The following is a 21,360-nucleotide window of genomic DNA, read 5'->3' as shown; positions in this document are numbered from 1 at the left end:
TATGAATGCAGGAGAGTATATAGCAGGGGGCCCCGACTTCCCTGATCAAGGGGGCAGTATTTTCCTCTCAATTATGTGTCTTTGTGGCAGAGCCTTTGCTTTTGAAGTGTAATCACAGTAATCTACCCCCGTGGTTTCCCATTGAAAGGATTTCCTCTCCGTCTCTCCCAGAGTGGAACCTGTGGCTCTTTGGTATTTCCCATCCTCTGCCTCTTCCTGGGTGCCTGCAGACTGCTGATACTGGTTTTTCTGTCTTGCATGTAGTAGGGATTTTTTCTGGCCTGCAATTGCTACTTTCCAATAAAACTGATTAGTGAAGATTTAAGGCCCCCTTCTCTGTTACAAAAGATTGGAAGATGACATTTCATCTATAACTGCAAGTCACAAATCTTTAACAATGGTTTTAAATGTCAGAGGTGTGAGTTCAGTCTCTGCCCACCTCCCCTCCTCATGTGAGCAGATATTTAACTTTCACATGAGACCAGAGTAATCTGATTGAACTGAATACATTTTAGTTTGCTAAGCTGCATATTCTGTTGAAGGGAGGGGGTCAGAAATCTCATGTCCAGGAAAGGGAAATGTCTTCATTTCATTTTTTTTTAAGAGTAAGAATTTCTTTAACTTGCATTTATTTTTAGTCTGCAAGGAATTTCTTAATGGAAGAATCCTTGAACCCTTTATTAACTAGCCCCTACATTAGTAGCTGTCCTTAATTGGGAGTGCAGTCCCCCTGATGTGAGAGAGAGAGGAAAAAGTAAGTTGCCTTTAGCCTTTTTGTTTGTGGACGCCTGTGTAGTTTGATGGCCTCTCTGGTTATAGGGTGGCACCCAAGATTGTCCTCAGAAATGTGCTCATTCTCTTGACTGCTTGTTCTCCCCCCCCTGCTTTTTCAGTGCCATCCCCATTTTCTTCTGCCCTCAGAGTTGTAACCTGGTTTAGGGTTTAGCAGTGCCCCTGGCCCTTTGACTCGATGGTTAAATCTAGGCGTTCCACCCATGGCATCCTCTACCACTTCCTAAAGACAGCCTGGCACATTGAAGTTCCTGAACCCTAGTTCTGCAGATGGGGTCTTGGGGGGACTTTCAAGATAAAATACTTGGTCTCTGACTTCCAAGAACTTAGTCTTGAGAGGTGCCGCCGGTTAGCTGGACAACTAAGTGCTGCAGCCTGTGCTTCTGATTTTACAGCAGAACCTTTAGAAATGTGAAAGAGCAGGATGTGCTAAAGAATTGGGAAGTGGCTTCATGTTTAAGGGTTGAGTTTCTGCTGGTGGAAGCCATTGTGGGCAGGAGGGCGGGGCAGGGTACAGTTTCGTGGAGCTGAACAGTGGAAAGTTTGGCATGAGGAGCCTGAAAAATGCAAAGAAGTGGAGCACACTGTGGCGGACTTTAGAGCCAGGCAGAAGCACTATTTATCATTACTGATAATAGCTACTATTCATCAGGTGTTTTAAGTACCAGGCACTGTGTGAAGTGTGTTATGTGCGTTTTAGATAAAGAACTGATGTATTCAGGGTCAGACAGTGATAGAGTTAGGATTTGTACGCAAGTCTATCGATTTACTATGTTCTTTGCTCTTTCCGTTTGATACTGTACATGATGTAGTAGGTAGGAAGATTGGAGCTGTTGTTGAGCAGGGAGAGGTGCAAATGATTTGTGAGTGTTGTTCTAGAACTGTGCAGTCCGATATGATAGCCACCAGCTACATGTGGTTATTTGAATTTAATTAAAAGTAAATAAAAATAATTCAGTTCCTCAGTCACTCTAGGCATATTTGAAGTACTTAATAGTTATATAACACAGAAAATTTTATTGGGCATGCTTCTCTAGATCACTGGTTCTCAGCTAGTAATATACATTAGAACTGGGGAATTTCCTGGCGGTCCAGTGATGAGGACTTGGCACTTTCACTGCTGTGGCCTGGGTCCAATCCCTGGCTAAGGAACTAAGACTAAGGTCACTCGAGCTGTGCATCTCAGCGTGCGTGTGCAGTCCAGTGTGCACACACTGGAATCATCCAGGGATCTTGGGGTTTGAGGGGAGGGAGCCCAAGGCTTTCTGGACCCACTAAGTTGAAATCTTTAGGGAGAGGCCCAGGCATTTGTGAAGCTTCCCAGAAAACTCCAATCTGTAGCCCTGGTTAATAGCTGCTGCTCTAGAAGCTCCGTAGTAACCATGGTAGTGACTGCCCCTTGTGTGCTGGGGAGACCTAGACTGACAGAGCTGCCCAGAGTGGGCTGGTCTCTGTTCAGCACATGTAGTCTCTTCACCTGGGGGCCGCATGGAAAGCAGCTGCAGTCTAGGATAAATGAGAATCTCGTCATCTGCAGCGTGTTGTGGCTATTAAGCCCCTGAGCTCCTTGTAAGAGAGAACGGTGATATTTTGGCTCCATTGCCAGGTGTGTCTGGGGAAGATCACATGATATTTATTACTCACTGGTGCAGTTGTTGAATTTGAACTTCCCAAAAGAATGCATGGAGCTCCAAAATAATGATCGGAAATGTTGTTGGAGCTTCTGATACCAAGGCTGGACTGGGCAAAATTGTTCAGTTATGGTTGTTGGAAAGAGCACTTTAATAATACTGATAATGTAATAGTGATTTGGGGCGTGGTTTACTATGATTCTTATAATAGTTTAGAAACTTGGAGAGTATTCTCATGATCCGTGTTACCTTTAAGGCTGAGATTTGAGAGAGCTTTGCTTCCACTTTTTCTGTTGATATTTAGAGGAATAGTCTCTGTGGCTTTTTAATCTTAGCCATTTTCTTCAAGACAGCTCAACTTCCTCTAACATAAAACACTTAGATGTAGTATGCCACCAAAAAAAAAAAGGGATATGTACAGAGAACCAATTACTTGAGTGCCCCCCTCCCCTTATTTTGGAGGGTTTTTGTTTTTGTTTTTAAGGCTAAAGTAATATATGAATTAGAGAGTAATAGAACCAGAAGGGACCCTTGGTGTAATCTCGGTCAGTGGTTCTAAAGTGTGGTAGTCCCTGGACCAGCAACATCAGCGTCACCTGAGCGCTCTCATAAATGCATATCCTAGGCCCAGCCCCAAACTCCAAATCAGACTCAGGGAGTAGGTTCCAGCAGCGTGCGTTTTAACCAGTCCTCCAGGTGATTCTGAAGTATTCTAAAGTTTGAGAGCCTCTGAATTCCTTAATTTGAAGTTACTGATATTCAGGTCATGGTATTAATATCTGCTCCCCACCCCCAATTTAAGATTCAGCTTTCAAGTTTTATGTCACGTCCAGGCCTGCTCTGCAGCCAGGGTGTACCTAGTTAAGTGCTTGGAGACACTCCCTCCTCACTTTCTCACCACCAGTAGATATGGGTGAGTGTCTTGGGGAGGGGAAAATGTGCCGGGGCTCTGTTCTATGCAGCTCCAGTAAGATAAAAGTTAGGTCAGAAAATGAATGAGTTGATTGATCATATTGTACCGTAAAGAGCTGAAAGTTATGTCTGTAGCCAAATACCTATGAATTGGACTCTCGTTATCGGTACCTCTGTGTCTTGCTCTTTAAAGAGACGTAAGTTCTACCCACCTTGCCACTCTCAAGGAGGTGAACTTTTCAGTTGAGTTGTACAAGGCTCTTAAGTAAATTCATGGTCACAATTCCCTCAACAACGGTAACTTAGCTGTGTTACCCATTTGGAAGAAAGCATAAATTTAAGTGCTTGTGCCATAGTACAAATGGGCTACTGATATGCAAGGAAATAAGATTTCACTATTTAAAGAATAAAAATATCTAGATGCTTGTATATTTAAATTCCCAACCACAGTGTTGAAGCATCAGTTTTGGTATTACTGAACAAGATCATGGGAGAGTATAGTGACACCAACCCCTCCCAACTACAGGGCCTATGTTCTTGTTTTCTGTACCATAGAGTCCATGTGTTCATTGCTCCACACCTGGCCTGTTCCTTGGGTCTCAAGTAGTACCACAGTTATAAAGTAGAATATAGCTTATAAGATGCTTTCATAAACGGGTGGTGTTTCTCTTTTACATATGACAAAATCCAGTTCTGAAGAAGGTTAAATGACTTGTCCAAGGGTTACTGGGTATATACCATTACTTTTTCATAGTAACTGTTTTCCTCTGTGGCACACAGACTTGTATGCCTAGGTTGTGTTCATACTGGCAAGAGGCCATCAAAGCTTCAGGTTAATGAAATGCTCTTTATTTTGTAGCCATCCAGTCCAATGGATCAGATGGGCAAGATGAGACCTCAGCCATATGGCGGGACTAACCCATACTCGCAACAACAGGGACCTCCATCAGGACCGCAGCAAGGACATGGGTACCCAGGGCAGCCATATGGGTCCCAGACCCCACAGCGGTACCCGATGACCATGCAGGGCCGAGCGCAGAGTACCATGGGCGGCCTCTCTTATGCACAGCAGGTAGATGGTGACTCCAATGACCTTAATCCTTCTTGTTGTCCAAGATCTGGTCTTGAGCTGTAGGATCAGAAGGTGTCTTTGGCTTCTAAACCCCTTGAAAGGAGCATAGGCCAGCCGACTCAATTTCAGTGTGCTTACATACAAGGCCGAGGTTGCGGTCATCATAGCATGTATACTTGAAGGAAAACTGCTCCCTGGCCACTGGCTATACATAACTGTCTTCTTTGACCTGGCTGGCCTGCTTGTATCCACTGAGTGGTTATCTCTGAAGGAGGTTTAAAGAAAGAAAAAGGCAGTAGCTGAACACCAATCCACTGCTACCAAGGAAAACCACTCATACCATGTGTCCTGGGGAGGGAAGTGTTAGTTGCTCAGTTGTGTCCAACTCTTTGCAACCCCATGGACTGTGGCCCACCAGGCTCCTCTGTCCATGGAATTCTCCACGCGAGAATACAAAGTGGGTTGCTGTTTTCCTCTCCAGGGGCTCTTCCTGACCCAGGGAGCTCAGGTCTCCGGCATTGCAGGCAGATTCTTTACCATCTGAGCCATCAGGGAAGCCCGAGGAGAGAAGAGGCCTTTTGTATTTCTCAAGGCCTTCAACATATATAGCTGTCTGGTTTACAGTGAATACGTAGAAGGGACTGGGAGTAGCGGGCAAAGGGAAGATTGAACAGTAAAGGTGCCAATGGTGCCATTACAGACGCTAAGATTTTACTCGTCTCCTTTTGTCTGAGCATCCGCACCATCATCTTTTTATCGCCACTCTTTTTTGTTTGTTTTGATAGCATTTTCTATCATTTATATATGCGTGATACTCATATTGAAAATGGTGTGAGGAATAGAATATTGAACCTAACTTTACTTCTAAGACTGTGACGCAAAGTATGCCCTTAAATATAATTGCCTTTCCTCCCCAACCCGCACTGAGAAAATAGAGGATATTTGGGGTGAATTTTATTGGTCTTTTTTCTTTCCTAGTTGGCCAAATGTATCCCTTGTGCCTAGAATAGTGCCTGGTACAAGTAAACAAGTAGGCTCTCAGATACTTTATGAATAAAGACAAAGTGAAAAAGAGAACCAGAGTAGTTTAGTCATTGGCATACCATCTAGACTACGAAACCCTAGGTTTTCAGTTGACTGAGCCAGTGACTTTTCATTGTGGCTAGGATATAGATTCCTGGCGCTTATAAAAAGTCTAGGCCATGATAAAAAAGAGTAGTCTCATTGGTGAAGACAGCTGTTCTTGAACTCTTGTAAGTTGCCCAAATTTTTATTAAACAGTGTAAATTTTCCATGGATGAATGTCGTCCATCTGTAAACAAACCAACCTAGTAACCCAGCTTGGCTGACCCTCCTGGCTCAGTTTAACAGGGTTGGTAGAAAAACCCTGGGCCTTCCAAGTGTGAGGCTTGGCTTGCCTGCTTTCAGTACCCATTTTCAGGGCATAGCTTCTAACAGAATACCTCACGTTTCTTCATTCAGAAGTGTCAGTGCTAAAAGTGTCCTTTCCTTTTACAGATTCCTCCTTATGGACAGCAAGGCCCCAGCGGGTATGGTCAGCAGGGCCAGACTCCATATTACAACCAGCAAAGTCCTCACCCCCAGCAACAGCAGCCACCCTACTCCCAGCAGCCACCATCCCAGACCCCCCATGCCCAACCTTCGTATCAGCAGCAGCCTCAGTCTCAGCCACCGCAGCTCCAGTCCTCTCAACCTCCGTACTCCCAGCAGCCGTCCCAGCCTCCCCATCAGCCGTCCCCGACTCCATACCCCTCCCAGCAGTCCAGCACCCAGCAGCACCCCCAGAGCCAGCCCCCCTACTCACAGCCGCAGGCACAGTCTCCTTACCAGCAGCAGCAACCTCAGCAGCCAGCATCCTCGACGCTTTCCCAGCAGGCTGCGTACCCTCAGCCCCAGTCTCAGCAGTCACAGCAAACTGCCTACTCCCAGCAGCGCTTCCCTCCACCGCAGGTAAGATGCGCCCTCCCTCCACGTGACCGCAGACTTTGGGGGTTGGTGTCATGAGAACTTTGCCACATGAATTGGTTCTCTAACTGAACTAGCTGCATAAAAATTTGTAGCTCTCTTTATTAATAGGGCAGTGGAAAGTTGCATAGACAGACAAGAAAAAAAGATAATGGACTAGTTTTTATTTTTTTTTTAAACTGAGCATTGAGAACTTGAGCATCCAAGTGAGTTTGGTCTTTTTTAAAACAGTCACTTTGGGAGACTGTACTGTACTTCCATGCAATTGCCATTCTGTTCTGCTATTGCTCAAAATATTTTGGACCCCTTCATTTGAAATTGCTATCAGGGCTGATATAACATTCTTTAGAATATTCTTAGTGGTGAAAGTGAAGGTAAGCTCCGTAATGTCCAAGTCTTTGCTATCCCATGGACTGTAGCCTGCCAGGCTCCTCTGTCCATGGAATTCTCCAGGCAAGAAAACTGGAGTGGGTAGCCATTCCCTTCTCCAGGAGATCTTCCCAACCCAGGGATTGAATCTAGGTCTCCTGACATTGCAGGCAGATTCTTTACCAGGGAAGCCCGTTCTCAGTTGTAGCAAATACTTTTATTTGAGAGTGGATTTTGGGAAATAGCTAAAATTCATTTGTAGCCATGTCTCTGAACAAGTTAGGTGATAAAGTCTGAAAAGAACAATTTGGGCTTTATTCTCTAAAGAACAAAAAGAGGAGAAATGCCTGAATGATGACAAGTCCACTAGAGATTTTGTGCATTGGAGGCATTGTTGGAGTCTCATCCCAGGCCAGTGCCTTTAAAGGAAGCAGTACTCATTTTAATACAGAGGTTCTATTATGAGTTTTTTGTTGGTGTTTTGAAATCGGTTGGTCTCTTTCCTTGATAGATAAAATTTGTAGTTAGCTAGATTTGAACCTTTGTTCCAAAGAACAGTTTTCTTCTGTTGGTGATGATAAATGGTCAACAGTGCCATCTGAGAGTCTTATGTCCACTGTTGACATTCTTAAGAGCCACAGTTTGTATTTTTCTGCCTTTGAATAGTATTGTGTGCGAGTGGTCAGTCTCTCAAACGCAGTTTCCCCCTGTGTGATAGAGTCCCATAGCCCTTTTCACCATGAAGCACGCTGGCCTGGTTTATCAATAACCAGGCTCTCACAGCTTTTGTTTCTCTTGTTTTAGGAGTTATCTCAAGATTCATTTGGGTCTCAGGCATCCTCAGCCCCCTCAATGACCTCCAGTAAGGGAGGGCAAGAAGATATGAACCTGAGTCTTCAGTCAAGACCTTCAAGCTTGCCTGTGAGTATTTCTGCCACCCTCTAAAAGCTGATGGGGGCAGAGAGAAAAGCAAGGAAGACCAGTTTCTGATTGGATGTTTTGGTAGTATTGAGCTAAATGAATGATGAACTATTCCTTAAATTCAAGCTCAGAATTCTGAATAGGCATTTGTGGACTGACTTTATAGAATGTCCTTTTTGGTTGCCTGCCTAGGGAAGAATATATTTGTGATCTCTGTTCAGAGATCTAAACATTGTTTAAATGGGTTTTTTTTTGTTGTTGTTTGTTTTAAATCTTGGGCTCTTAGGCATAGACGCAACTGAGGGACAGAGAAGATGGAAATGATAGAAGCACTGTCTGCTTTCCATCAAAGCTGAGAAAAAGTTCAGTGTTTTTTGCTTTTTTCTATATCTTACTTTTGAAAGCTAAATTTTTAGGTATTTGTCTTAACTTTTAGCTAGGAGGTAGAATCTGGAGTGCGTTCAGCATGGATTGTCACGTTTGAGCATGGAGGAGTAAAAGCAGATTTTCTAGTTGTTTTATGTGAATAGATGCTTTTGTCTAGTAGAGTTTTTGGTGCCAGATGCTTGATGCAGTGTTTATAGAATGGACAGACAGTATCCTGAAAAAGACAGTATGGTCTGCTGATGAAGAGCTTGGGCTCTAGAGCCCTGGATCTGCATTTTGACTCTGCCACTAACTGTAACCTTGAGCAAGTCACTTAATCTGTCCATGCCTTAGCTTTTGCATCTGTAAAATGAAACTAAAAGTACCCACTTCATAGAGGTTAATATTAGTATAAAGAGAGCGTTGGTGCTTGTTAGGCCTTCATAAACATTGGCTGTAATGACCATCATCTTCAAGGAACTATACTCAATACTCAAAGGCAGGTAACACCAACTATTTAATAGTAGGCTGGTCCTGGGAGCATTTTCCCTTGGTCTTAGCTCTGTTACTACATGTCGGCAAGTCCCTCAGGCTGGGCACAGGAATAAAATGGACTGTCCTGAGAAGACTGTAGGTAGCAAACCTTTCCTTAACAAATCTGGCTTCAGTTAGGAGATGGAAATTCAGCCGCAGGTAAGAATAAGATTCTTGTGAAATTTTTATTCTACTTGGATTTGAAGCTTGTCTCTTCCATTATTCTGACTTGTAAGAAAATGGTTTTCTGGATCTTTAAGGTAGGAGATGGGAACTCACTTTATCATGAAGGCCCCATGGCTTCCCCTGAAGATCTCTAAGCCGTAACCTTAGTAGGACAAGGTCTGTGGAGTCCCTCAGCACCTGTAATTCCGGCATTCCAGGCCAGGATGAATCGCTATTGTCAGCTAGGCCTTCGGAGACTGTTGACTATTTCAGCTGAGGGGTTGAGGGAGGAAGTGTCTGAATAAGGCAATCACTCTTGTTCCCTTCTCATTAACGTCTGTTGCAATCCTGTTTTGCATCCTAAACTTCACTGGAATGTGCTTTTTAACCTGATTCAGTCAGAACTGTGTAACCACTCCCTCATCACCTATCCGGGTGAGGTACTACTGTAGCAAGAACCCAAATCGGTAGATTTCTGCCCATGCTGTAAGTTGTGCCTCATCAGAAAGTTTCTGCTTGTTTCTGGTGACATTTTGGTTGAACTGCATTTGGTAGTTTTAGTCCTGAGAAACCTAGCATACAAACACATTGTCTGTTAAAGCTTGAGAGCCTTATGCTGTTGAATACAAGAGCTTGATATGACCTACTGAAGTGAAGACACCAGTAGCCTGTAGCCTCTTGGACCCAGGAGAGAGCTGTTCCTGGGTAGCCCATCCCAAGGAGCGTTCCCAGGTTCAGGCTTCTGCCCTGGGTTCATCCAAACAGGTCATTTGTTCTGTAGTAGTAGAAGCTCCATGTGGGAGGCAAACTGGCCGGGTTATTGGCATCTTGTTTGTTGAATTGCTTTTTATCCCTCTGCTACTTAGACAAAGAAACAAACGGTGGTTTATTCTTTGAAATTTTTTCTGGTTTGATGCCAGATTTGCCTAGCCAGGCTGGGGAAATAGTCACATCTGAAGAAAGGAGAAGGCGGGATTCCCTGCAAGGAGCCCGCTCCTTTCTTAAGCAGCTGTGTTAAGGGGGCCCTAGGTTCACCAGTGTATCCCTCCACTCAGCACGTGTTTGTGTTTGGCTACAGAGCAGATGCTCTGCTGACTGGAGGGCAGCCCCTTCAGTTTTTCATATCCCTCTTCCCACTCAGGCACCCTTTCAGCTTAGCCCTAAAGGCATTATGATTGTGACCCTTGATTTAAAGACTCAGTATGGTTTCTGATCCTGATTATTACAAAAATTAGATTTTGAGGGGTTTTTGCTGAGCTATTAACGCCAGACCATTTAGTTACTGTTATCCTGATTATGTTATTCCTCTATTTAAAACCTCTCAATTTTTTTTGATTAAGAATAAAATCCAAAATCCACCCCGCCTCCCCACCTCTTTCTGATTTAGTAAGTCTGGAGTGAGACCTGAGAATTTGCATTTCTAACAAATTTTGGATGCTGCTAGACCAAGAATGGCACTCTCAGAACCTTTGTGTGTGTACTTAGTCACTCAGTGGTGTCTGACACTTTGCAACCCCCCTGGACTGTAGCCCACCAGGCTCCTCTGTCTATGGGGGTTCTCCAAGCAAGAATACTGGAGTGGGTTGCCTTGCCCTCCTCCAAGGGATCTTCCCAACCCAGGGATCGAACCCAGGTCTCCTGCATTGCAGGTGGATTCTTTACTGTCTGAGCCACCAGGGAAGCCCCTAAGAACCTCTGCTTCATCCTTTTTTTTGCTTTCTGCCTTCTCTCAGTTTCTGTGGGGCCCCATGCCTTTTCCACTTCCAGCTCTTGCGTACAGTCTTCCCTTTGCCTAAGGTACTTTTCCTTCTGACTTTTTCTGTTTATATTTCAGACTACATCTTCAGAATCATTTCCTCAGAAAACCCCTTAAGCTTCAAAATTCAGCTTAAATAATTTCCATGTTGCCTTCACTGACTAAAGGCATTTTTTATTTTTACTTTTTTAAAAGCCTGCAATATTTAAGATGTATGAAAAGGTATAAAGAATAATTAGGTGCCTGAGCCAAACCTTGCTGCCACAGGTAAAAGCACCTTATATAATCCATTGTGATCACTTCCCCATCCTGTGCCCAGAGAAGCATCATGCTGGATCTGAGGGTTTTTTGCTCCGTGTTGCTAGAGCATTTTGCTAATACCTCTGGGTTGTTGGGTCTTTCCCACTAGATAGAAATCTCCTGGAGGGCAGGCATTGTCTTAGTGACCTCTGTACCCCAAACCGTGTCTCACCATACCCAAGACCAGTAGTTCTCTACCTTGCCTGCATGTTAGAATTACCTGGGGGAACAAATGATTTTTAAAACCCATGGCCAGGGTTCACAGAATTCTGGTTTGTTTGGCGCGGGGTACGGCTTGGGCGTTGGCCTGCGAGAAGCTGTGCGGGTGCTTCTGGTTGGCAGCCCTGGTAGACATCCTCTCAAGTCCACACTGTGTCGGGTTCCTCGACTACAGCAGACCGGCTCAGCACCATGCTTCTCGTCAGTGCTCATCTCAAGGGTAATTTCTGTTACTTACTTCAAGCTCACTGAGGGTCAGACTTGCTCTGTCTTGCTCATTGCTGTTATAGAGCTTGTCATATAATAGTTCCAACTCATCGAATAGGTACACCTGAGCAGATTCATTGCTCATCCAAAAAGTGTATGACTGACAGGGTACGACTTGACCATATTACCAAATTGTTGTTTTCCCTGCTAGTGCAAGACAGTCATCACAGACTGTTATGGGACCGCCCAAACTTCATTTTAGAGGATGAATTAATTTATTTGTGCTTCCTGACAGTGGCCTTAGGAAGAAGTGGGGTTAGAATTTGTCATCATCTTGTGAAATAGTCTCACTTCACCCCATGTTAAGAAGGTTCCTGGGACTTCCCTGCTGTAGTCCAGGGTCTAGAATCCACACTTCCATTGCAGGGGGCACAGGTTCAGTCGCTGGTCAGGAAAACATAAGATCCCACATGCCACACAGTGCGGCTCCCGGCCCGCCCAAAAAAAAAAAAATGTTCTTGTAAGGGGTAGGTGAGCAAATCTCATGGTGTTTCATTAAGTCTTTAGTTTTCTTTATTTAGGGGCGAAATCTGTAAGGGACTCATCTGAAAATTGGTTTCTGACTTTTGATTATAGTCATTTCTGAGAATGACTTGGAATAGTTGCGTCTTGAAAAGCTTCTGTTTAAGTGATTCATTCAAGTGTATGTGGTTTCCTTAAGAGTAATGATGGCTTCCCGAGTTTTTCTTACTGAGGCACATTTGTAAATTTACATGTTAGTCTTGCAAGTGTACCTGGAATAGAGTTTCCATTTAGTGGTGCAAAATGGATATAGGATTAAAAGCTTTGATCTGGGGAAGTTAGCTATATCACTGCTTCTCAAACTTAGGCATGCATTAGGAATCATCTGGAGATTAATTAAAACACAGATTACTGACATCCAGCCAGAGATTCTGATTCAGTAGTTGTGGGGTAGAACCCAAGAATTTGCATTTCTAGCAAACTCTCGAGTGGTGCTGTAGCTCTTAAGACCATACTTGAATGAATAGCAGTGAGCTTTGGTGGTCCTTTAAAAAGGGAAGAAAAAACTACTGGGCTGGGAAGCCACAATGGCAACGTGAGTAATAGTGGTGACTTACGCTGTAGTTTGACTCTTGATCTGAAGGGAAGACTGGGTTGAAAATGGGTGAAGGAAGAGAGACCTGGGAGAGACCCGACTGACCCGACTGCCTGCAGCTGGGACCCCTGCAGTTTATTCCTGTGTTAGGGCACCTCTTGCGTTGCCAGCTCCACCCTGGGGACTCTTTGCTCTCTGGCACTCATCACTGGATCCCTTGTCCTTCCTCATTGCCTTTCTGTTGGGCTCCCATTATCTCTTACCTGGTGTTTGTTTGTTGCAGAGTCCTGAGCTGTTTCTTTTCTTTCCAAGTCCATCTTCAACATAATCACCAGGGTGGTTATCTTAAAAAAATCAAACTTCACAAGTTACACTACCTCTGACTACTTGATTCCTATAGGTCTAAGCCCAAGTGTGACATACAGATTCCTTTGTGATCTGGAGGATTGAGGATATTTCAGAAAGAAAAGTAGGTAAACTGCCTGTCTCTGGAGTAAATTCTGGCGCCCCATTTGCTCTGGTTGTTGTATAGAAGGCCTAGACGCATCAGGGAAGGGTTGAACTCCTATGACTTACGAGGTAACCTGAACTCTTAAGTGGGTGATTCTGACTACGATATGGTTGTAACCCTCAGGGATCCTCCTCTGTTTCATTGGTAAAATAGAAGAATGTGTGCCTGAATGTTACAGTGAGTGCTATCAGGGTTTGGTGAAATCAGTGATCCATTTATGTCTAAAGAGTAGAGTGGGAGGGAGATTTATGAGGGAGGGAACGTGTGTACACCTGCGGTTAATTCATGCTGATGTATGAAAGAAACCAATATTGTAAAGTAATCATCAATCAATTAAAAATAAGCATAAGAAAATAAAGTTGTAGAGGGGACATCACGGCAGAAATTCAATTAGAATGAACTAGATACGGGTGTCTTGGGTGGGGTGGAAAGGAAAAGTGCTGGGCTGAGGCTCGGTGGGGGTGGGGTGCAGTGTGGATGACTTCTGGGGGGCTGGTCAGGATCAGGCTTCCTGAGGTGGGCAGGAACAGGAAGGAAAGCTAGATCACAGGGGCTGGAGCCCTGGTACGATAAGTAAGCCACTTGGATCTGATCTCATAGGCCTGCAGATACGTAATTAGGGCAATAACATGATGAAGCTAATGTTTTAACAAAAATGATCCACTGGTGTGTAGTATGGTTTGGAAAGGTGGTAGTCTGCAAGCAAGGGGATGAGTTAAACTATTGAAATAATTCTAGCGTTCAGTGGAGTTCTGCTCTTCAGCCTCATTTACGTAGCTACCTAGTCTTAGTTGTGAGGCGCTCAGGAAAGAATCTATAGAACTGGGAACAAGTGGATTCTACTGGCTGGAAAATATAACAATCTTGATATACCAGGTTTGGGGAGGGTGGGGCTCTCATTGACAAAAATAGAAGGTTAATAGGGAAACTCACCTTTGAGGAGAAGTTAAGTTCCATACAATGAGATGTCTAAAAATGGATGCTTCATTACTAGTTGGAATTTAGGAGGCTGAAACTCAGGTAAGAGCTGAGTCTGGATAGAGTTTGAGAGTTATCTGCATAGTGGTTAATAGTTAACCTCCCCGGCCATGCAGCATGGAGCGAGGAGTCAGATGGCGTGCTGGACTGTGCTTGGGTCACTGAGTAGAAGTGCCCAGCACATAACTGGAAAGGTTGGAGGGGGCCCAGGGTTGTGTCATATTTCTGGAAGCCAAGGAAAGGGACAAAGATGGTCTGCATCTAATGTATTGTCAAGGAATGTAAAGTTGAATTTGTCATGAAGCAGTTTATTGGGATCCTTCTAAGTTAGGGAGAGGCCCTGATTTCTGAAGCTGGAGGGAAGGAAATGAGTAAGGGAAGGGTGTAAAGGTGAAGAGGACTCTTGAAAGGCATGTTGGGAGGAGTCAGCTGAATCGGCCCAAATTCCTCAGCTTCATCTCAAGATTCTTATGTGTATAAAGCAGATAGGGTACAAAATAGTGAAGTCGCTGCTGGAGTGTGCAGTTCAGTCACTCAGTCATGTCTGACTCTGCGACCCCATGGACTGCAGCACGCCAGGCTTCCCTGTCCATCACCGACTCCTGGAGCTTGCTCAAACTCATATCCATCGGGTCGGTGATGCCATCCAACCGTCTCATCCTCTGTCATCCCCTTCTCCTCTTGCCTTTAGTATTTCCCAGTATCAGGGTCTTTTCCAGTGAGTCATTTCTTCGCATCAGGTGGCCAAAGGATTGGAGCTTCAGCTACAGCATCTGTCTTTCCAATGAATATTCAGGACTGATTTCCTTTAGGATTGACTAGTTTGATCTCCTCGCAGTCCAGGGGACTCTCAAGAGTCTTCTCCGACACCACATCAAGAGCCTCTTGATGAAAGTGAAAGAGAGTGAAATTGCTGGCTTAAAACTCAACATTCAGAAAACTAAGATCATGCCATCCGGTCCCATCACTTCATGGCAAATAGATGGGGAAACAATGGAAACAGTGAGAGATTTTATTTCTTGGGCTCCAAAACCACTGCAGATGGTGACTGCAGCCATGAAATTAAAAGACACTTGCTCCTTGGAAGAAAAGCTATGACAAACTTAGCATAATAAAAAGCAGAGATACTACTTTATTGACAAAGGTCCATATAGTCAAAGCTATGGTTTTTCCAGTAGTCATGTGTGGATATGAGAGTTGGACCATAAAGAAAGCTGAGTGCTGAAGAATTGATGCTTTTGAGCTGTGGTGTTAGAGAAGATTCTTGAGAGTCCCTTGGACAGCCAGAGTGTTAGGAAGATATAAACAGGCACATCCTCCAGGAATTAACAAGAGAAGGGAATCAAGGGCACTGGGTTAGCTTAAAAGGGACACTATATCCTTGCCTGAAAAAGTCTTAGAGGCTGCTATTGAAGATCTAGACCATACTTGCTTGCACTGGTTGGACAGGAGTGAAAGTTGTTGATACCAGGAGTGAAGTAAGTAGAAATAGGATTTTTAATGTCTGTTAAATTATCGAAAGGTGTTCTTTTATAGCTTGAGTTTCCAAGCCCTCCTTTATATTTCTACTTAACAACAGGGTACCTATTCACACTCAAGCTTTACTACTGTGATGTTCTCGTATCATGAGAGCTTGGGTTATAGTGATCTGGAATGAGAAAATGGAAAGGAACTCTTATAGAATCTGAATCTTAAAGGACAGGTGTGAGGCCAGGAAAGGATCTTCAGCCATAGTGAATCCTCCTGGAAGAGCAGGAATTGAAATGTACTAAGTTTAATAATCACTTCTATTTTACATAGGAAACTAAGGGTTGGAGTTAGAATTTGAATTCAGTTTTCTCTGATAATTTAGATGAAATATTTCCTTTAGCATCCCGCCCAGCAAAGGAAAGGCATGGACAATCTAATTCTCTTTTAATATTTAGCCAAAAGTCTCAACCCTTTGTCATTTATCATTTACTAGATTTTTTTTTTTTTCATTTACTAGATTTGTCGTAAAAGGAGGAGTGTAAATGGACATCCATTTCCCTTTCTTCCCCCAAACCCTCCCTGTGATGGAAGCATAGATGAGTTGTGAACTGAAGGGGCAGGGAGGAAGTGGAAGAGGGAAGGTGGTTAAATCTATAGGTCAGGCCTGCTGAAGGAGTTCACCAAGCAGGGCATCAGCTCCAACAATGAAAAGTTGACAAGAATGGTTCTTTGGTTCCCTAGTATTGTATGGGAGCAAGCTCTGTTCTGTGCCTTTTTTCTTAAACAGTGTTCTGATTAATGGTGAAACTTTAATCAGTCAGATCCTTGTTTCTGAGGAAAATGTGGTCCATTATCAAGCAGCACAGACATTACCTGGGGGCTTGTGAGAAATGCAGATTCTTGGGCCCTACACCAGCTTTATTGGTTCATGTGTCTTATGGTTCTGGAGCAAGGAAGAGTTAGACCCTGAAAGCTGAGTAAAATTTGTAAGTGAAATACCTTGCCAGAAGCTGTGCGTGTGTGTGTGTGTGTGTGTGTGTGTGTGTGCGTGCGTGCGCACACATGCAAGCATGCTCAATCTTGTCCAGCTTTTTGTGACCCCATGGACTGTAGCCCACCGGTCTCCTCTAATAAATGTTACCACGTCTAGTAAACTAGTTGTTTTGTGTGTGCTCTGGGAGCCCTGGCTCCCTGTACCTACAGCCCAGAACCTATTATGGGGCCATCCGCCACTCCCAGCATGCCTCACAGCCTCATCTCTGGCCACTCGGGGGCGCCTTGAAGCTCCTCACAGCTCCCGGTCCTCACAGAGCTGTTGTCCTTTGGCTTAAGGTGTGTGTCATCTCTATTACTCTTCCCCCACCACCTTTTTTTTTTTTTTTTTTTTTAAATGTCCAACAAAGTTCTACTTTGGCTTCAAAACCTAGCTGTGAAATACCTTCTCTGGGACTTCTTCCCATTTTCTTCATGTTGGTGTAGCATTATGCTGGTGCTTCTGCTTGAGCATTCAGACCTGTGTCTAATACCTGTGTTAGGCAAATCTTAGTAAACCTTTGTTGACCTGCCTGAGCTTGGGGACCTGCTTTTCATTGTCTAGGTTTATTGGTGAGGGGTAGGAGAGGTGACAGAAATTCTCTAAAAGCTTAATAAACTGGAATGTTTGAAGGATTTAAGTTTTACACTATGTTCCCTTTTGTTACATTTCATGGTAAGAGGAGGCAGGACCAACAGTCTTTGCCTAGGTTTTTGATGGCTTATTTTTTTTAAGGGATAACTGAAATGTCACTAGCAATTTTGGTACCCAGAGAAGCTGAGCCATTCTGAGGTCGGTGACCTGTTTTCTTTATATCTGACTGTGTATCTGTGCTCGGTCCCCTTGAATTGTAACCCAGGTGCTCTTACAAAGTCTCAAAAAGGAAATCCCCACCCGCTCTGTCACATCTGCCCAGAGTGCTCAGAGCAGCATGTACCCTGTGCAGGTAGCCATCCCTTCTCTAGAGTGCCTGTGCTCTGGCAGACCAGCCAATCTGCTTCTCCATCTTAGTCACGCTGCTCCGACCCTGACACTGCCTGGTGCCTGCCGGAGCCGGTGCTGCTTGCAGCAGATTACTGTATGCTTGTTCCTGGGCCCGTTTCCTGTTTCTATTCTAGTTGCTGGTGGCTCAGCTCTGCTTCCTGCCTGTGTGTCTCACACAGATTCCTCTTGCTGGAACCTTTTGTTTTCTTCAGAAAACTTCATTCTGAAAACTAACCGAGCCTCACCTCTAGTGTGATGGCTCCTGGGCTTAGTTAACATTGCTGACGACTGGTGGGAAATACCCCGTCCCACCAAGCATGCCACTTGAATTTGACCTTGTTTTTTCAGTTTGTCCCCACTCCTGCTACAGGAAGCTGGTGGTTTGTTACTTCAACCAGAAATTGGTATAAGAAGATAAACTAGGATCTTGTATGGGCCAAACGTGTCTTTGGTCATTAGCTGTGCAGGGCTGTGCCCTGGTTCTTTACCCCCTGGATTATGTAAACATATTTCCTGCTTCTGAGGAAGACAGTTGGTGCCCTCTCTAGCCCAAGCCCAGAGAATACTTATTTGGGGTTGGGCAGGTAATGCTACCCTCAGCAGAGTAAAAGCTTGCAGAGAATATAGGGATGGAAAGGAAAGCATGTGCTGACTCAGCCTTCCATCTTCTGTGAGCCATTCAGCTCCCCCCCCCAGAGCTTAGAGTGGGAGGGAGAAAGTACAGGAAGATGGTAAAAAGGGAAGAAGTGAAGGAAGTTGTCCTGGACAAATGTATTTTAAAGTTCTAGGCTTCCCCATCTTGCCCATTTTTCCTCAGAAGATTCTGACTTAGGGAATATGCTTTGTGAATAATTTCTTTCATCTTCACAACTACACTTCGTGTCGTCTGACAAAATTATGTCAGAGACAGTGGTTTCTACACTGAACCTAGGCCATACTAAACCCTAGGTAGTTTAATAGAGAAGGGTTTAATATAGCAAATAGGGCTTGAAGATTGGTCGAAGGATTGAGGGAGCGTGCCTCTGGGCTTGTCCTCTGGGAATCGGGATCTAGACCTAGATTTGACCCACCAAGGGAACTTCCTCTTGGGAGCCACTATCAGCTTGCGTGCTCTTCGTCTGCTATCTAGGGATTGGTAAGCTGGAATCAAGCAGCAGCAGCTGCAGCCACCAGAACTAGCGCCCAGTTAACTGGAAGATGAAACCAAAATGCTCCTGTAGAAACAAGGGAAGGAGACAGAAGTATGGCCACTGCCATACTTTGATCTAATCTTGAGTCTGATTCTAATTAGCAGAACCTAAATTGTAGCCAAAAGCATCTGCAGGGGGATTCTGGGAAATGTAGTTTTTAGCTTTTTAACCTCTGCAGTTAGGAAAAGAGCAGAGTGGAGGCAGCATGAGCTACTCCACAGAATATTCACCACACTAACACAAACACCATCGTCCCCTTTCACCCCACACTTTACATATACGAGAACCTAAGGCCCAGAAAGGGTATAGGAGTTGCCCAAGGTCATTCAGTAACTGAGAACATGGGGTTCCCTGACTTCTAGCCCATTGCTTTTACTATTAGGACCAACTCCTATAAAGGATCTGCAAAAAGCTTTAAGAGAAGGAAGAATGCCATATTAAAAAGACAGACTTTGTCTTCCATGTATTCTTCTCTTTGGAGAGAGGAAAGGAGGTGGGATGGAGAGGTGTGAGATTGAAACTTCTAGGCAAAGGTAATGATACTATAGCTTCTGGGTTTGGGTCTGCTCCCCAGGAAGATGTAGGAAGCATTTATTCTGGAAGGAAGAAACCTCAAAAGCTCGAATTTCTTGAATTTCCCGAGTCAACATATGGATGAACTCAGTTGCCTTGGTGATAGTGGCTTTCCTCCATCTTTATCTCCTCTTCCCCTTCTCTCCTGTTGGTGCTTTTACAACCTTCTGCAAAGCCGTTTGGGAGACGACCTCAGTGAGGTACCTACCCTGGTTCTGCCATTGTCCTCCTTCAAGAAGACCAACCAGAATCCAAAAGCTAGCCCCTAGGTGTGGGACTGCCAAGCTGTGTCTTGTCTTTCTGGGGAAGAGGGTGAGAAGCAGCAGAGGGTGAGGGGTATCTTGGGGTTTTTGAACAAAGTTTGCCTAGCAATGCTGTCTTTACAGAAACCAGTAGGGCCCCCTGCAGCAGAGTGAGAATCTGGGCCCAGAGGGGAGGGCCCATAGGTGTGGAGCTATGTTAACATACCTGATAAATCTAGCACAGAATCAGCTCTGTTGTCTTTTTCTCATATTTCTAAGATATTTGGTGTTCTACCTGAAAGCTGTGATGAAACTGGTATGTGATCTAGGGCTGTCCCTCTGGGGGCCACTGCTTGATCTCTTGTTCTGTCTACCTCGGTAGCCAGAACCTATTCCTCCTCCACACCTGCTGTCAGCATGGAATTGTCTGGTATTGTGACGTAATCTCTGATTGCCCTGAGGTGGAGCTCACCTCCACACTGTTAGCTTGCTTGCCATTTGACTTTTCCCAAGGGGGCTAAGAAACCTCGCCTTGTTGCAGGTGGGAACTGGGCATTGGAGGCGTAAGCTGACAGCTTATCTGTCCCTTCCAGCTTTGATGTGGGAAGAACACTGAATGTTGTTTACCGAGATGCGAGAAGGTGATCTCCTGATGGTTGGGGGAAAGGTAGGAGAGAAGTCGAGTTCCAGTAGTCCGAGGACCTGTGCGCAGAGGCACTGCTGTCACGAGTGCGCGTCGTTCCTCTTCCCCCTGCTTCGTCTTCTACCTTTAGGACTTGACCGTGTCTTTCCCTATATATAGAGTTGGTGTTTTTGGTTTTAAAGGCCTTCAGGGTTGATGGCTGTCTTTTCTGGTTTAAGAGTCTATCCATTTCCCACTCAGATTTGTTTGTTCCACTTCTTCCTTCTAAATTTTTGGATTTTATCTAGACCTGTAGGTCATGGTAAGGAAGACCACTGGAGATACACATTTAGAGCTTTAAATATCAAACCAAGGAGGCCATCCAGCCCCCCAGACCTCGGTCTGCACTGTGTTCAGCGCAGTGCCAAGCTCACCTTCCCCGCCGGTGCACATCGCATCCTCCTTGTTTTCTGGTTGCTATATTTCTGAGGAGCAGCCAAAGGAGGTGGAAGCTTAAGGCAGTACCCCTCCCCCTTACACTTCTCAGACCCAGAATTCTACTGTGTTTTCTGTGTTATTTTCCTGCCCCCCTTTTCCTAGTCTGCTTGCTCAAGTTCAAGGATCCAAGCTGATGACCATGAAGGAACATGGTCTGTGTGGTTGGCCTTCCTGATGGAATGCAGGACTTGGAGAAAGTAGGGAGTTCTTCACTTCTTTGCCTTCTCTAGCTTTACAGTGCTCTTTTCCTGCTGGGATTAGAATAGCCCTTTTCCATAAATATGCACCGGTCTTGACTGCTCTAACTCAGACCCAGCTCTGCCCTAGTTTCTTTTTTTTTTTTTTTTTCAAATTTGAGTCTTAGCTAGTGACCCTTAGAACACGCTGTACATTTTTGGCCAGGAGGTGGTTTTTGACTAGAGAAGACATTCTCTGTCTTGGCCTAAGTGAGAAACCCTGGTAGGGGGAGGGGTGTGTGTCAGAAGACTGCTCAGGTAGTAACATGGGTATCATACGGACCTGGTGGGGTCTGTGACAAACCAGAAAGCAGGGTTTCAATCCATCAGCGCTCTCTGGGAGTTCTAGCATCTGTTGTTTTCACAAGTTGGGAACCTGGATTTTTTTCTGTAGAACGTCTGCATCTTTAGAAAGATCTCTGTGGGGATGTTGGGCAGTGGATTAAAAGGCTCTCTGGGGTCTGTGGGTTGGCCCAGGCAGCGTCTTGTGGGTTGCCCATGTAGCTTTGGTTCCCTTGAACTGGTGTTTATGATTTTTCTGGGGGTGGGGATGTGTGTGGGGAGCACCATCTCTCTGTTGCCAGCTAACATTGTGTTTGGTGTTTGTTTGACTGGTTTGGGGAGGGGCCAGTGCAGGGAGATGAGCAGAAGCGCTCAATGTGATTCAGCCTCCAGC

The 21,360-nt window shown here is 44.7% G+C and overlaps 1 protein-coding gene and 1 long non-coding RNA gene across 6 annotated transcripts in view; one reads left to right on the top strand and one right to left on the bottom strand.

Moving 5' to 3' along the window:
* Positions 1 to 21,360, top strand: part of ARID1A (AT-rich interaction domain 1A) — a 68,540-nt gene that overhangs the window by 20,381 nt on the left and 26,799 nt on the right. For all 5 annotated transcript variants that reach the window (XM_061392063.1, XM_061392054.1, XM_061392045.1 and 2 more), the window contains exons 2-4: positions 4,195 to 4,407; positions 5,926 to 6,378; positions 7,567 to 7,683. In XM_061392063.1, the coding sequence (XP_061248047.1) occupies positions 4,195 to 4,407; positions 5,926 to 6,378; positions 7,567 to 7,683 (783 nt within the window). The remainder of the gene's footprint in view (positions 1 to 4,194; positions 4,408 to 5,925; positions 6,379 to 7,566; positions 7,684 to 21,360) is intronic.
* LOC133232637 (uncharacterized) lies at positions 11,781 to 19,764 on the bottom strand. The gene is made up of 3 exons (XR_009731413.1): positions 19,555 to 19,764; positions 12,611 to 12,691; positions 11,781 to 12,024 (listed from the first exon to the last, which is right to left on the bottom strand). It is a non-coding gene; the product is annotated as an uncharacterized LOC133232637 (long non-coding RNA).

The sequence above is a fragment of the Bos javanicus genome, chromosome 2, assembly GCF_032452875.1.
Source record: "Bos javanicus breed banteng chromosome 2, ARS-OSU_banteng_1.0, whole genome shotgun sequence".
NCBI classification, from domain to species: domain Eukaryota; kingdom Metazoa; phylum Chordata; class Mammalia; order Artiodactyla; family Bovidae; genus Bos; species Bos javanicus.
Note: the sequence above shows the minus strand (reverse complement) of the source record. Positions and strands in the feature narration are given on the sequence as shown.